The sequence below is a fragment of the Biomphalaria glabrata genome, chromosome 13 (assembly GCF_947242115.1).
Source record: "Biomphalaria glabrata chromosome 13, xgBioGlab47.1, whole genome shotgun sequence".
In the NCBI taxonomy this organism is placed as follows: domain Eukaryota; kingdom Metazoa; phylum Mollusca; class Gastropoda; family Planorbidae; genus Biomphalaria; species Biomphalaria glabrata.
In genome coordinates, this window is record NC_074723.1 from 15,509,943 (window position 1) to 15,524,421 (window position 14,479).

General features: G+C 35.6%; 1 protein-coding gene across 2 annotated transcripts in view; it reads right to left on the minus strand.

The window, feature by feature from the left end:
- Positions 1-8,319: 8,319 nt before the first annotated feature.
- Positions 8,320-14,479, minus strand: part of LOC106053004 (polyamine-transporting ATPase 13A3-like) — a 67,896-nt gene continuing 61,736 nt past the window's right edge. For both annotated transcript variants that reach the window (XM_056007618.1, XM_056007619.1), the window contains exon 32: positions 8,320-14,296. In XM_056007618.1, the coding sequence (XP_055863593.1) occupies positions 14,153-14,296 (144 nt within the window). In that variant the 3' untranslated portion in view covers positions 8,320-14,152. The remainder of the gene's footprint in view (positions 14,297-14,479) is intronic.

The following is a 14,479-nucleotide window of genomic DNA, read 5'->3' on the forward strand; positions in this document are numbered from 1 at the left end:
CGGGGCTTCGTCCCGAACCCCACTAGGGAACCTTATAGCGCTGCCCCAGATGTTTTGTTTTTGGCCGAAGGTTGAGAAATGCTGCTTTTTAAAATTCTCATATATATATATATATATATATATATATATATATATTGTATATATATTGTATATATATTGTATATATATATATATATATATATATATATATATATATATATATATATATATATATATATATATATGTATGTATGTGTGTGTGTGTGTGTTTTGCATATTCATTAACATTTTTTAAAAACCAATTTCTAACCGTAGCTCGTCTAAGAGAGAAAATATAATTTAAAGCTACATTTAAAGTTATAGAGATCTGCCGTTTTTATTGATAAAATTCAAATTTAAACCAATTAAAATAACAATTCATATGTATTTCGTACATCACCAAACACACTAAAATTATTTTTCTTTGCATGCTCATTATCCGTTGCCACGGATATTATGTTTGATTAGGAATTTGTTGTTCTATGAAGTAGTCCTTCAAACATTAAATTTTAATTAATTAATTTTACTTAAGTATTGTTGGAAACGTTTTATTATTATTATTGTTGTTTTTTTTTTTTGCAAAGAGCCGTTTCTCTGGTATATTTTATGGGTTGCTCAAGTATTGGAGTCGGGGAACTCTTTCACAAATAGGAGAAGTGGCAAAGGCAAGTAACTGGCGCCTAAACCAGTACCCTTGGGCAGGAGGGGCATATATCCTTGGTTTGCTACCTACGTAGCTGAAGGAAAACTGAATTCAAACCTCAATACATTGCCTTGCAGGTATAGCCTAACAATGAGAAGGTTTGTCAGTCAACCCTGAGGAAAAATGAAGAGCCAGCAACCCTTAGGTAGTTTGCATCACTCAGCGCTACACCCTGTCAGAGCCTGTGACGCCGCTGATCCCATACTGTTTATGTCGTTTGCAAAGAATTACATAAGAAACTTTGAATTTTATAACTCATACCACCGATGTGTCCTTGAACTGTGTTGTTGCTTAAAGAAATTCTTTTAATAATATCAGATGTAGGTTTGTAAATAAATAATGAAATCTACTATAACGGCTGCTAAAATCAATATTTTACCCACAGTGTTTTCCGTATTTGGCTATAAGTAAAAGAGATATTGTACGAGCTCACAAACCATTATCTTCTCTACATGGTGTCGAAGAGAGATTTTGTGGGTCTATTCTGAAATTCATCTTTGAGCGTTCGAAAGTTGTTCAAACATATATCTTTCTATCAGGGTAATCCTCCAGCTTAAATGGCTTCCTATCGTCATAAAAAGTCACTTAAACTGCTCGTTAAACAAATATTAAGTAATGAATCCTTATTTTAAATAATCAATGCTCTACAATCTACACTTATTTTTGTTACAAATTATATACATGAAGACAAAATTAAGCTATTTAAATATGTATTGGAATTGAATACAACAATTTTTCATTTGAATAGCAGGATTTCGTAAGGTTCAAATTATATATAAATATATATTACATAATGGGATAATATGTGAAATATTAATTCACGAATAAAATGAGACCAATTATAAATCGTTAGACCCCCGTGGACATCACATAGACCCCGAATTTATTTTTTCACATTCATAGACCCCTTTGAAGTCATATCTCATTGACCCCGAATTTATTTTTTCACTTTCATAGACCCCTTGGAAGTCTTCGTAAACCCCTGGGGGTCTATGTAGACCATTTTGGGAATCACTGTTTAAAATCTGAACAATAGACAAAATTGTCATTTGTTGTTTGTTGGTGTCATTCATTTAGTGATGGGAACTAAACTAATTACTTTTAAAAGTTAAACTAAAACTAGTTTTCAACTAAAATAAAGTAGTTATAATAAACTAAAAGCTTATCGTGAATTTCATAATATAGTTTAAGTTAAACTAAACTAAAGAAAATTAATTAAACTTTTCACAACTATATTTTTTTTTTGGGGGGGGGGGGTTTGAACTAGACCTATATAGATAAAATCATCCGACTGTATGCCTACGGTTCGATCTTATTCTTTTAACATTGTAGAAATATTTATCCCTAATAAAATCAGTATTAAGGAATATGTTTATTACATAAACGTTAATGCAGTGGCGTAGCTAGCCATGTGCGGGTGGTGCGGGTCGCACTCAAGGCCGGTCCTAGAGATTGCGGGGCCCTATGCGAAACGGATTGCGCGGGGCCTAGTCTGGGTAGGGATAAGTATAATACAACAACCTGGTCAGCTAGACATACACATGTAGCCCAATGTAGGCCTAGTGTACTGTACTGCGCAGGGACGGACTGGCTATATGGGCATTCGGGCAAATGCCCGGTGGCCGGTACTGAAATGGGCCGGTAGGACCACATTAATAATCTTTTTTGAAATCACGTCTGTATTTATAAGATAAGGACCGCATGTATGTCACTATGGCACGTATTAAATTGTTGAAGGTTTTATACAGTGGCGTAGCAAGGCACCCGTGGGCCCGTTTTAAGAATATGTTGATGGGTCCTTCCCCCCCCCCCCCCCCCCGAATATAACAAATATTTGTGTGACAAAGAAATCCAGTAGTTTGAATGTATCATTACATTTACTAAAGGATATCCCAAGGCAAGTTCATAAACACGGCTGACAGAATCATAGAATACTATGTTGAAATACTGTTTAGCAAAAAATTGAGCATAATGCGCATATGGCTGCTTTTGTTGAAACAATACATGGAGGTTATTCAGTGGTAAAGCTAGGGTGGGGGAGGTGGTCCAAATTTGAAAAGCCCCCCTGGCCCCCAATTGAGGGGTCTCCCAAATGAGTGTCAGAAATTTTGTTTTACATTAAATATCAAATATTATGCCTTTATCTAGTGTCAGGGTGTCGCATGGGGCCCCTAAAGAGGTCAAGCCTCCCGAGCCCCAAAATCCCTAGCTGAGGCTATTGTACTGTTCGCTCATATTGAAAAAGCATCGTGTGTATTTGAAGAGAGATCATGATATTTTATTATTTATTAAGAGTATTTGTTCATTCAATCCTGCAGACTTCTGGTTCTCGCAAATATAAAAACTTACAATTGACTCTCTGGTTCCTATTTCTTTTGTAGTTCGTCAACGAAGTTCACAAAACAATTTCAGAAAATAATGCTAATAAATTTAATTCTCTGTGTGTGCTGTCAACCATGATAGAGAAAAATGGCACAGATTGGATCTCCTTTAGGTGTTGTGCTAAAATGGCATTGCCCAACAGGTCCAGTATCTCGTTTTGAATCTGTGGGTAGAGGTAAAGGCTTTTTTTTTCTTAAGAATGTGTGTACTGCTAAGACATTGTCTTTGTTACTTGTTTCACCTAACCTCTTTGCGATGACCACTAAATGAAAGGTTGTTGCATGCTTCAGTTAAAACTAACATTGCGATGAATTACTTTCAGCCAGTAATTGTCAACTTCTTCAATGTGCTCCTTGTATTCACCATCCACAGTTCTCAGTCGTTCATGTTGTCGGTATGCTTGACAAGCTTGTTGATGAAATTAAGTCATTAGTAGGCCTATCATTTTTCTTTCTTTTTTTATTTTTCAAATTCGCTTGGAAAATAAACAACCTTGATGCTGTGTCAGGGTATAAACCTGAGACCATTCGAATGACTGTCCAGTGCACATACCAGACGACTAAACAGTCATTCACTATTTCACGATAAATGTAATTATCGCTTCTATATCTGTTATTTGTTATAAACTTCCTTTCCAATATAGTCACGATAAGTAGGCTAGTTAAAAGTCAACATCTCTAATTTTTTCTCTAAGTAACAAACAGAATATGATGTTTCTTTTACTTGTTTAATACCTAGGTATTTTAAGTCTAAATCTAGATTTATGGTAATGGAAAAATGAAAAAAAAATGCTATCACAGATTTAAGTAACAGAGGGTACAAGCAAAGGAAAGAATAAGAGTATGGGAACCGAACGCACCGTCACCACATTACATAAACCTGATGGAAGCAGTTCCTTACAATGACTCTAGGTGAAAACACGGGTTAATGTTTTGAAGGTAATATAAAGATTGATGATATTTTAAGGAAACTTTTTAATTTTTTAACCATTTTTTTTTTTATAAAATTGCAGTGTACGTAGGGCAGGCCACAATTAGTCATTAGTCTTTGAACAAGGCGCGATATGAGACCCCCACGCGTCATGCAGTATTTAGAGTTCAAAAGGCTTTAAGCTATTTGAAATATGGGTCCCCATATAAGTCCAGAAATTGTATGTAACTATTAAATATTTCTTGGAGGCCGTAAGGTAGAGCTTATGTTGCATAGAGGGGCCCTGACCCCATGGTTGTTTCACCAACGGGTGTGGGCCTCTAATTTGTCTTGGGCACGGGTTCATTGAACCCCTTCGCGCCATGGATGCTACGCCACTGGTTTAATAGTATTCTCTTACAAAAGGGGGTCTCTGAACTACGTATTTATATTCACTGTAATCGTGTGTACAGCTTGCGATACATTAACATAATGATTTTGAGGACATGTAGACCTAGAATTGAATGTCCATCGTATAATATACAATTTATGGGCCGAAAGAAATAGAAAATGCCCGGGCCGATTTTGACACCCAATCCGCCCCTGTGTACTGGTGTAGTCGATGATACTACAAGACTACCCTGCGTTTTTTTTTCATTGCGCGTTATGCAATAATATATAATATAATAATCGGAAGAATTTTCCCCTTAACAGGAAGTTCCAATACCTTATTTACTGTTATAGTCATTGGCATATAAATATGCCATAGGTTGCAAGGTTCGTAAAGTAAACTTGATCGCAATTTTGTACTTAGTACAGAATGAATAAAATTCAAAGTCGAATTTATTTCCTAATATAAAATCTCAATTTTCACTTATTATCCTTATTCCCACCCAGACTAGGCCCCGCGCAATCAGTTTCGCATAGGGCCTCGTAATTGCTAGGACCGGCCATGCTTTGGTCGATGCCCGTGACTATCATGTCTCGCTTGCAGACATCTCTGTAGGTTAGTCTTGGGCGGCCCTTGGGTCTGACTCCCTCTGCAAGCTCAGCGTATAGGATGACTTTAGGGATTCTTCCATCTGGCATGCGAGTGACATGACCGAGCCAGCGTAGAACATAGATGCTGTGCATGTTGGCCCGTGTCAAAACTTCCTGGTTGGTGACATGATCCCTTCAGGAGATGCACATTATGCGTCGCAGGCACCGTAGGTGGAAGCTAATTTATCTGTGTTATTGACGCATGTAAGTTGCCCAGATCTCACTGCCATAAAGAAATGTGTTCAGAACGCAGGCATTGTAGACCAGTATTTTTGTTGCCATAGTCAATTTGGTATTTTCCCACACACGCTTGGAGAGTTTTGCCATTGCTACAGAAGGTTTTCCTATTCTTTTTGTCAGCTGAGTGTCTAAATCTAGGTTGCTGGCTATTGTCGTTCCCAAGTAGGTGAATTCCTGCACCACCGTAAGTGTGTGATTTCCAATATGTATCACTGGTATTTCTGCGACATCTTGTGCCAGGATTTCAGTCTTGGAGAGGCTTATTGTAAGGCTAAACTCTTACAAGCAGCTGCCAGGGCATTCACAAGCCTCTGCAATCCTTCTTGTGAATGAGACATGAGTGCGGCATCTTCGGCAAACAGCAGTTACCTAATCAAGATACGCCGTCTCTTCGTTTTATCTTTAAGGCGAGCCAGGTTAAATAGCTTTCCATCGGATCTACTGTGGATATATACCCCATCTTCCAGAGATTTAAAAGCACTGGTGAGTACAACTGAAAAGAAGATGCCAAATAGTGTTGGAGCCAGAACACATCCTTGTTTTACTCCGCTCTTGATGGAGAATAGCTTAGAGGCGGAACTGTCAAACTGTACGGTGCCCTGCATATTTTCATGAAAAGCTGACACTAGTTTCCGTAGCTTGTTTGGACAGCCGATTCTCTCGAATACGGCAAACAAGCCGGTTCTGCTGACATGGTCAAAGTCAATAAAAGCTATAAAGAGGGACTGCCTTTGTTCTCTGCTTATCTCCTGTAGCTACCGCAGGGAGAAGATCATATCTGTTGTGGATCTACCGGCCCTAAAGCCACACTGCGATTCTGGGTAAACTCGTTCTGCCAAGATCTGCAGCCGCATCCGTATTACTCAGGCATAAGCCTTCCCAACTATGCTAAGTAGTGATAAGCCTCTATAATTGTTACGATCGGAGCGGTCGCCCTTATTTTTGTAAATTGTTACTATGCTGTGGTTTTGTCCTTAAGTATGTGTTGGTAATGCAGAACTTATGGTATGCGCAGAATTCAAGAAGTCTTTGTCCATTCTCATTCACCCTGCCGATTCCAAAAAGTCAAAGGCAGTCTTGACAGGTACTACAGGTAGTGTGGTCTGCTCCTACTCTTGCATTGAAGTCACCTAGAATGACCATGTGCTCTTTTTGAGAAATAATCTCAATGGCTTCCTTTAGGTCTTCGTAGAACTTGTCTTTGTCCTACTGAAGGGAACATAGTTTAGGGGCATAGGCACTAATTAGAGGGACTTTTCCAGATGTAGTCATCATACTTATGCTTAGTAGCCGTTCCGAGCCACCAACTGGAGGGACTATAGTGGGAAGTAGACTGTTCTTGACAGCAAAGCCTAAACCATGCATTCGCGTCTCATTCTGTGCTTTTCCTTTCCAAAAGAAAGTGTAATCAGCCTCGCGGAGCATGCCGTCTTCGGCCAGTCGGGTTTCTTGGAGAGCTGGAATGTCAATGCGTAGTCTATTCAGCTCGTTGTTTAAGACTGCCGTCTTCCTTGCATCGTCAACCTGCCGTAGGTTATCTGTGTCCTGAAGTTCCACGTGGCCAGTCGCATAATAGGAATTTTCTTTTTTTTTTTCTTTTGTTGCTTGGTGCAAGTTTTCAGCGTACTTGTCGTTTTAAACTAAGCTCTAAGCACCCATTAGAGCAGGCAGGCTGTGGCGGATCAGCACCTAACTGTCTGGGGGCTGCCCAGGTTGAGGCGGGCGGTGGCTGATCAGTGAGAAGCGAAGACCTCTCCCACCGTCAAAGACAATCCTTGGCGTCCATACATTACGCCAATCAAGTTGGACTTATAACTCGTAACTGTTGTCTCCCGTGTTGTTTTAGCCGCAGTACCAGAGTTTCCTCTCCGGGGCGCATATCTGGGCCTTAGGTAAAGGGGTCATGGGTGGCCCATGCGTGATGCTCCCTCTCTCGACCTTGCTGATGTGATCCAACTCAATTGCAGAATCTGCTGGAGGGAATTTCATAGCTGATACTTCCAACGCCTAATGGGCTTCACTCCTGATTTTTCCTCGAGGTTGTCTCCTGAAGCCTTATTACCGCAAGGCAGCGTGGGTTTGATGTCAGAGTACCCCTCTCCTAGATGAACTGCCTTACTAGGCTGACGAGCTCCATATGTCCGAAGCTCCTGGTTTGTGGCGCCAGGTATCCGCCTTCACCTGTTAGTAAGAGCAGTTTCGCCGGGCTTAGTATCTAAGCCACACGAGCAGGCCAGGTGCTGGACTTAGTTGTCAGAGGCTATCTGAGACGCATGCCTTTAGGAGTATTTTATAGACAATGGGAGATTATCCCCATTAACGCCCCCTGGTCATGATATATATATATATATATATATGCTGTTATTTCTTCTGTGATTTAGTAATTAATCATTAATACTTGGCGTGCGTCTGTGTCATTACTGACATTAGAATAAATATACAAAAAGGTAAATAAAAAAAAATTGTACTACCGAACAATATACCCTACAGTAAAACGTCACATCTAAGAACGCATGTTAGTTATAGAGGACATTTTTTTTTCTTCTGACCCATTCAGACAACCCGTTCCATGCACTAATGGCCCTTTCAATGTGATAACAACTTGTATATGTATAGATGTGTTTTCTATATCTCTCATGTCCTTGACACTTGCCAAAAATAATACTGTTCGTGTATAACAAGCAACTCTCAGAACCATGCAGAAGTCTTGTTAGAACCACTTCTAGGTAGACATGGATTTTCATTGGTATATCTATGTAGTCCAGGGGCGGACTGGATCTAATATACCGGTACATTTATTATAAATATATATAATAAACATATCTATTAAATATATAACAATTTCACCCTTAAATGCCAAAAAAAGTTTTGGTTCAGTAATTTGAAAGGTAGGATTATTCCGACCATAGCTGATACCCAGGCTCATTACTGAAGGAGGTCATAGACAGGCCTAATTAAATTAAAAAAAAAGATCAACATTAATTTCTTGTTTAAAATTCTAAATGGAGAAACGTCATCACGAGACAGCAAGTTGAGATTGTTTATTTTCTATGATACATCATCCAAAACATTTTGTTTTGAAACTATTAGGGCACACATTTTGATTGAGGACATCATTACATTGACATAGTTCTACAAATAAATAGAAGGAACTAAAACTGAGAATGTAAGAATAAGAATAAATTAGACAAGCTTTCTACATCTTAACAACTAGTCAACCTACTTAGAGAGAAGTCCTTTATAATTATATAAACTGACATATTACAAGAACCACAAATATAGTGAAATGAAATAGCATCACATTGATAGGACTCGGACATTTATATTTAGACATCAATCTTTTACAGTTGACATACTGTCAACATCAGACAAGAACTATAACCACAAACAAACCGATGCATATACAAATAATATCATCACAACAGTCACATTAAATGAACAATCACAAATAATAAGTTGTGAACTTAGTTCAAATAAAAAGGGGCAAACATCTGGTGGTCAGAGCTTGTCCAACTTTTTCAGTGAGATCAACAGTCCCTTTGTCTTCCTACATTCAGTAAGTTGAAAAGAATAATAACATGAATTAGGCTATGCCTTTTAACAACTGGGAAGAAGTAACCACACACACACATAACACAAACACAGCCATAGTAAACAATGGCAGCTGAAAGAGACAAATGCTATTGAATTAAATGAGCACAAAGGGGTTGTAGGTAATTGAGGGAAGACAAGGCTAGAAGTGGAGGGTCACCAGAAGTAGACCACTTAGGTTTAAGGCTTTCTCAAATCTTCCAAGTGGACAACCACAATCTTATTACAACTAACCCATGAGTATACAAACACAGGTAGTATCCAAACGTGTGCAAAAGTAGGTAACCTTTCCAAAAACATAAATATGTTTTAAATCCATTCAAAAATACACATAAGAAGTGCATTTATTATGTCATTTCCAATCTTTAAGCATCAGATTAATACATACAATAGACAAGCAAAACACTTAAACAGCCTAGATCAGAGGTTCTCAACCTTTTGTGCTTGCCTACCCCTTTTTACAATCTTCCACTCTGCCGCGACCCCCCTCCCCACACACACACAGCAATAGAAGAGTAGACAATAACAATCCACATTTTCGATGGTCTTAGGCGACCCCCTGGCAAATCGTCAATCGACCCCCAGGTTGAGAACCCCTGGCCTAGATGACCATTGGATCTAGAAAGCGCAAGACAAAATGAGAAGTATCTTGACACAACCCTAGTTTGACCATTCCATTCAATAAGTGATCAATGAAATAATACTATGAAGGAATGCATACAGGAAACAAGTTTGCAAAAAGTTTTACAGCTCAATAGTGAGTGTTAAAAAAACAAAAAAAACATTTAGAATTGTTTTGTTTTCATTTCATCATTCTTTCTGCAAGCCTTCCTCCTGTAAGTATATTTTATACTAAGCATAATAACTTAGACATTGCAATAAGGACTGCATGATTCATATGTATTTAATAATTAACATTTATGGCATGTAACTTTATTCAGTATTTGTTTCAGCACTAAAACATCCAACTTTTGTTTCATTTATTAAAAATCAAACATTACGAAATATATTACAGTCTAGTCTCATTCAATGACCTAGTGTTCCAATCACAATGACATAGTAGGAGGCAAAATAGATGGCTAGAAAATGTTTCTTGTGAAGCTGGACTTTTTTTTATTCTTCAAGGCATTAGATGTTAAGAGGCAAGGAGGGCAGCATCTTTAGGTCATCGTAACAAGCCTAGACTGTATTATGTATGCAATTCAAAGAAAACATTGACTTTAAACAAGTATGAAAAATTAGGTCTTGTTCATCTAAATCACAAGAAATAAAACATCCATCAAATTAAATTAAACAAGCATAGCTAAGCTTGAAATATCAATTTGGGTACTACTAAACTAGAGTTGGTTAGACCTCAGAAGACTTTGCCATGTACTTATCTATAACAGAGAGGTGTGGTGGCTGAGTGGTAAAGTGCTTGGCTACTAAACTGGGAGAGCCCAGTTTTGAATCCTGTTGAGGATTTTTACTTTTGGGATATCTAGGGTGCCTCTGAGTCCACCCAGCTCTAATGGGTACCTGACATTAATTGTAATAAAAAGTAAAGGTGGTTGGTTGCCACATGACATCCTAGTTAACCGTGGGCCACAGAAACAGATGACCTCTACATCATCTGCCCCATAGAACGCAAGGTCTGAAAGGGGAACTTTTCTCCTTTTTTTTTAAAACATCCCAATGTATACATCTAATGTGACCCCAAAGCACAACAAAATTGTAAACGGCATGAAGCTTTACAAAGATTTTTTAAATAATGTCTTTTTTTTTCTGTGATGAAAGAGATTCCTTTATAGAAATCCTTTGATTAAAACCATGCAGTTATTTTCTTTTATGTTTCAAATGTTCTTTTAAATTTGAAGATTATTACACCCAAGCTCAAACCTATCCCAGGACGGCAGCAGTGAGGGTTCTAACCCAGGACTATCACTACACATTCCAGAGCACATACCACACACCCAGCAGCCATCCAGTTAGTTAGAAAGTATCTACATTTCAAGAGAAATATATTGGTGGCTAATCAATAAATTGTTCTGCAAATCAAGAACACATGTTTAAAACTTGACTAATGATTACGTCTTTTTTTTCTGAAATTTGGGCACAGAACATTGTAGATCAACACAAAGCTAATATGGATACAAATCTTAAAAAAAAAAAAAAAAACTTCAAAGAAGTTTAAAAGAAATAAATACTTTTGAATGCTTACTATTATTATATACAAACACAAATATTGTGGGCATGCAATGTTGTATGAAAGTTTCTCTGAAAAAAAAATTCTCTTTTTCTATGGACTTTTTAATAACTGGACATTCAAGTCTCCAGTTAGGAATATGAGAGGCTTAAAGGTCAAACTTTGTTTATACACAAAACTTGAACAGGATAACAAACAAAACTAGAGTTTATCCACAAAGGTTAGCAATTATCTACAAATACATGACAAGAACCATAATAAATGTTAATAAGAATGAAGAGTGAGACACAGTGATGTGAGATGTTTAGGCACTTCAGGTTGTTCCTATTGGAATGTAGCTCTGATGACAAGTGTAAATCTCTTTAGATTCATACCCTCTTATCTTTTTTTTTTTAATGTAGACTTCATATTTTAATGAATAAATACAGGTAGATAATATTTATTAGAAATTTGTAGGCAAAATATTCACTAAATAATCTATCTAAAAAAATAATTTTACACACAAAAATAATTATACAAAGTGTGGATACAATAAGTCTAAAAGACTAGTAAAATGTTTAGTGCTTAGTAGACCTTAAAAAAGAATGGTATTGATCTTTATGTTGTAAATATAAAATGTTTTTCTTCCAGTGCCTCTCAGTGAACAAGTTCTGAATCACTTGTAGAGAAAACAATAATATATGTATTAAATTGATTCTATAAATATTGATGTTTATCATTGTACAAATAAATATAAGTATTTGAAATGTATAAACTTAAAATTGATCTGGGTTCTTTTTTTGTGTTGTTTTATATCATAAACTGTATCATATTTAATTTATATTATTACAGAAATCATATTATAATTCCATTTTCTAAAGCTTAATAAAGTAAATGAGAGAAAAATCATTGTAATAAAAGTCCATTTAGCATAAATAATACAGAGAATTAGACAGGCACTCAATGGGTCATGTGGTGCCTTTCTGCTAATCATGACTTAATTTATCTGTATCATAACTATTAAAAACAATATGCAGCCTAAATGGCTTAAAAACTTTTTATAGTAAAAATATACAGTGATGGTATTGTTCTGACACCAACAGAATGTCAGAAAAAAAACAACAACAACTAAAAAACACTGAATATAAATAGTATCTAAAAATTCTCTATCACATGATAAAAGAAGTGCCCACTATTCAATTAAGCTAATAACATAAAACATTGACATATTACATAATGTATCACATTATAATTACTATCTACTACTGATCAGGGTAAACATAGGCTAACACTTACAAATGAAGGGAGTTTTAAACAGTCTTATGTTTACTCAAAAATAATTCCAGGTTAAAGAAAAAATAATACAATTGAACTGTAGCTGGGTATGACATGTACAAAAATGCCACAAGGCAATCTGGCCTTGTCTTCAGATAGAAATTTGTCAGAGCAGTTTAGGAATCTGGAATCCAGCCAGATTAAACCAGTATCAAGAGAAGTTTGTCCAAATGTACTCACAAAACTACATACAATCCACTCAACTTCTGGTTTTTTTTTTTGCAATTGCACTTTTTCTTTTCTGGTAAATAGCTATAAGAATAAAATAATAGATTTATGCATAAAATTCATAAAAAAAAACAGCTGTCTAGAAAAATTCATATTACTATCACTACATCTAACACTAACTTTTTTTTTTTTACCAATTTCATTATGTAAAATAACTTTTTACAGACAGCATTAAAAAAAAAATTAAAAAAATTATAAATCCATATGAAGTTAAAAAAAAAGCACTATCTAACTGACATCTTTGTAAGATTCTTTCAGACTAAAGTATGATGGATTGTTATTCCAATGCACGATAAGCAGTCCTTTCTTGCATATATTGTTGTTTTTGGTTTGTTAAGATGCTCACTGGCAAATAAAAATATGTGTTTCCTGTTCATAATCAGGCACAATGTGGAAATGACTTGAAGAGACTCATAAATACACAACAAAATTGATATTTATAAATGGTAGAGTTGAGCTATGTACATTTAGTAGAATGTTGTTTCAATAAATAAAAAATGGATGTAAATAATGAATGCATTGAAATCTAACAAGTAAGTATGATAAAAAGGCGAATGATCGCAATGATGAAATCCGAAAAATAAATTAGATTTTTTTTTTTGCAACATTATGTTGATTTTTAAGTCATAAATAATAGAGATTTATTGAGGAATAAGATAAAATGAAAAAAAAAATTAAGACAAAGGGAAGGCTAACTTAATGTTTCCAAATAAATATAGTTGATGAGTGTTAGCAAGATTAAACTTTTCTTTATTGAATCCTTTTATGGCACATTGTCTGGTAATACAATTTGACCAAAGAAGAGGCAATAACAATGAAGGAGAAAATTGTATGAAAAGTTTTTTTTTTTCCTGTTTTACTAGCCTACAAGTTGTTATCTTAAACATTTTGCCAATAATGAACTAAATAAAAATGAGTTCAGTTATACACTAGCACTTTTACAATTCATAATTTGTTTTTATCATCTGTACATTTTGCAAACAAGCAATAGAGTACAGAAAATTTAAAAGAACAGGAGAACTAACTATACAAACTTGAAATTTTAAAACAAATGTAGAACAAATTGGATAGAACCTACAGATTAAAGTTAAAATAAATAAATCAAATAGTTTTACAAAGAAAAGCTATATACAAAATATTACTTATTGACTGGTAAAATATGTAATAGAAACCTCTCAACTCTGACGGATTTCTAAGACAAAAGTTCACTAATCTATGAAAGCAAGTTGTATACATTGCACTAAATATTCACTGAAAGAGAACAAGGTGAAATGATGTTCTGTGAAACCATTCCTGTCCCAAACATACTCACCCATGATTGAAATGTATACAATGATAGCACAGCATTCACAAACTTACATAGAATGCAGATTTCAAATGAAGGAGGTAAAAGTCATTTAGAAAAAATATGCTTATTTGTTCATCTTCTTTGCTTCATCTTTTAAAACAAAATATTGGAGACATTCAACTGCATTGATATGCTGGTCATCAAGTTATGTACAAAAACATGACAAGTGAGAACAGACAAGATGAGGACTATGCTATAACGGTGTGTTGTAATTGTCACCATAATCAGAGAAAACTACATTATCAGCAGCAGAGTCATGCCGCAACCTTTTAGAATTCCGATGAGATCCAGATGCCAAGTCAGAGAAGGATGTTTCTTTCTGAATTAATTGTTCATTCTGAAATAGTAAAAAAAATATTTTTTTTTTAAATAGAAATAATTTACATATTAGGTCTGGCCCAATAGTCTAAGCAAGGCATTAAAATTATATATATCATCATAAAACAGGTGTACTATTAGTACTTTTCTGATTAAATTTTTTTTTATATTGAAGATTTTAAAATGTTTCCATCTAAAAATT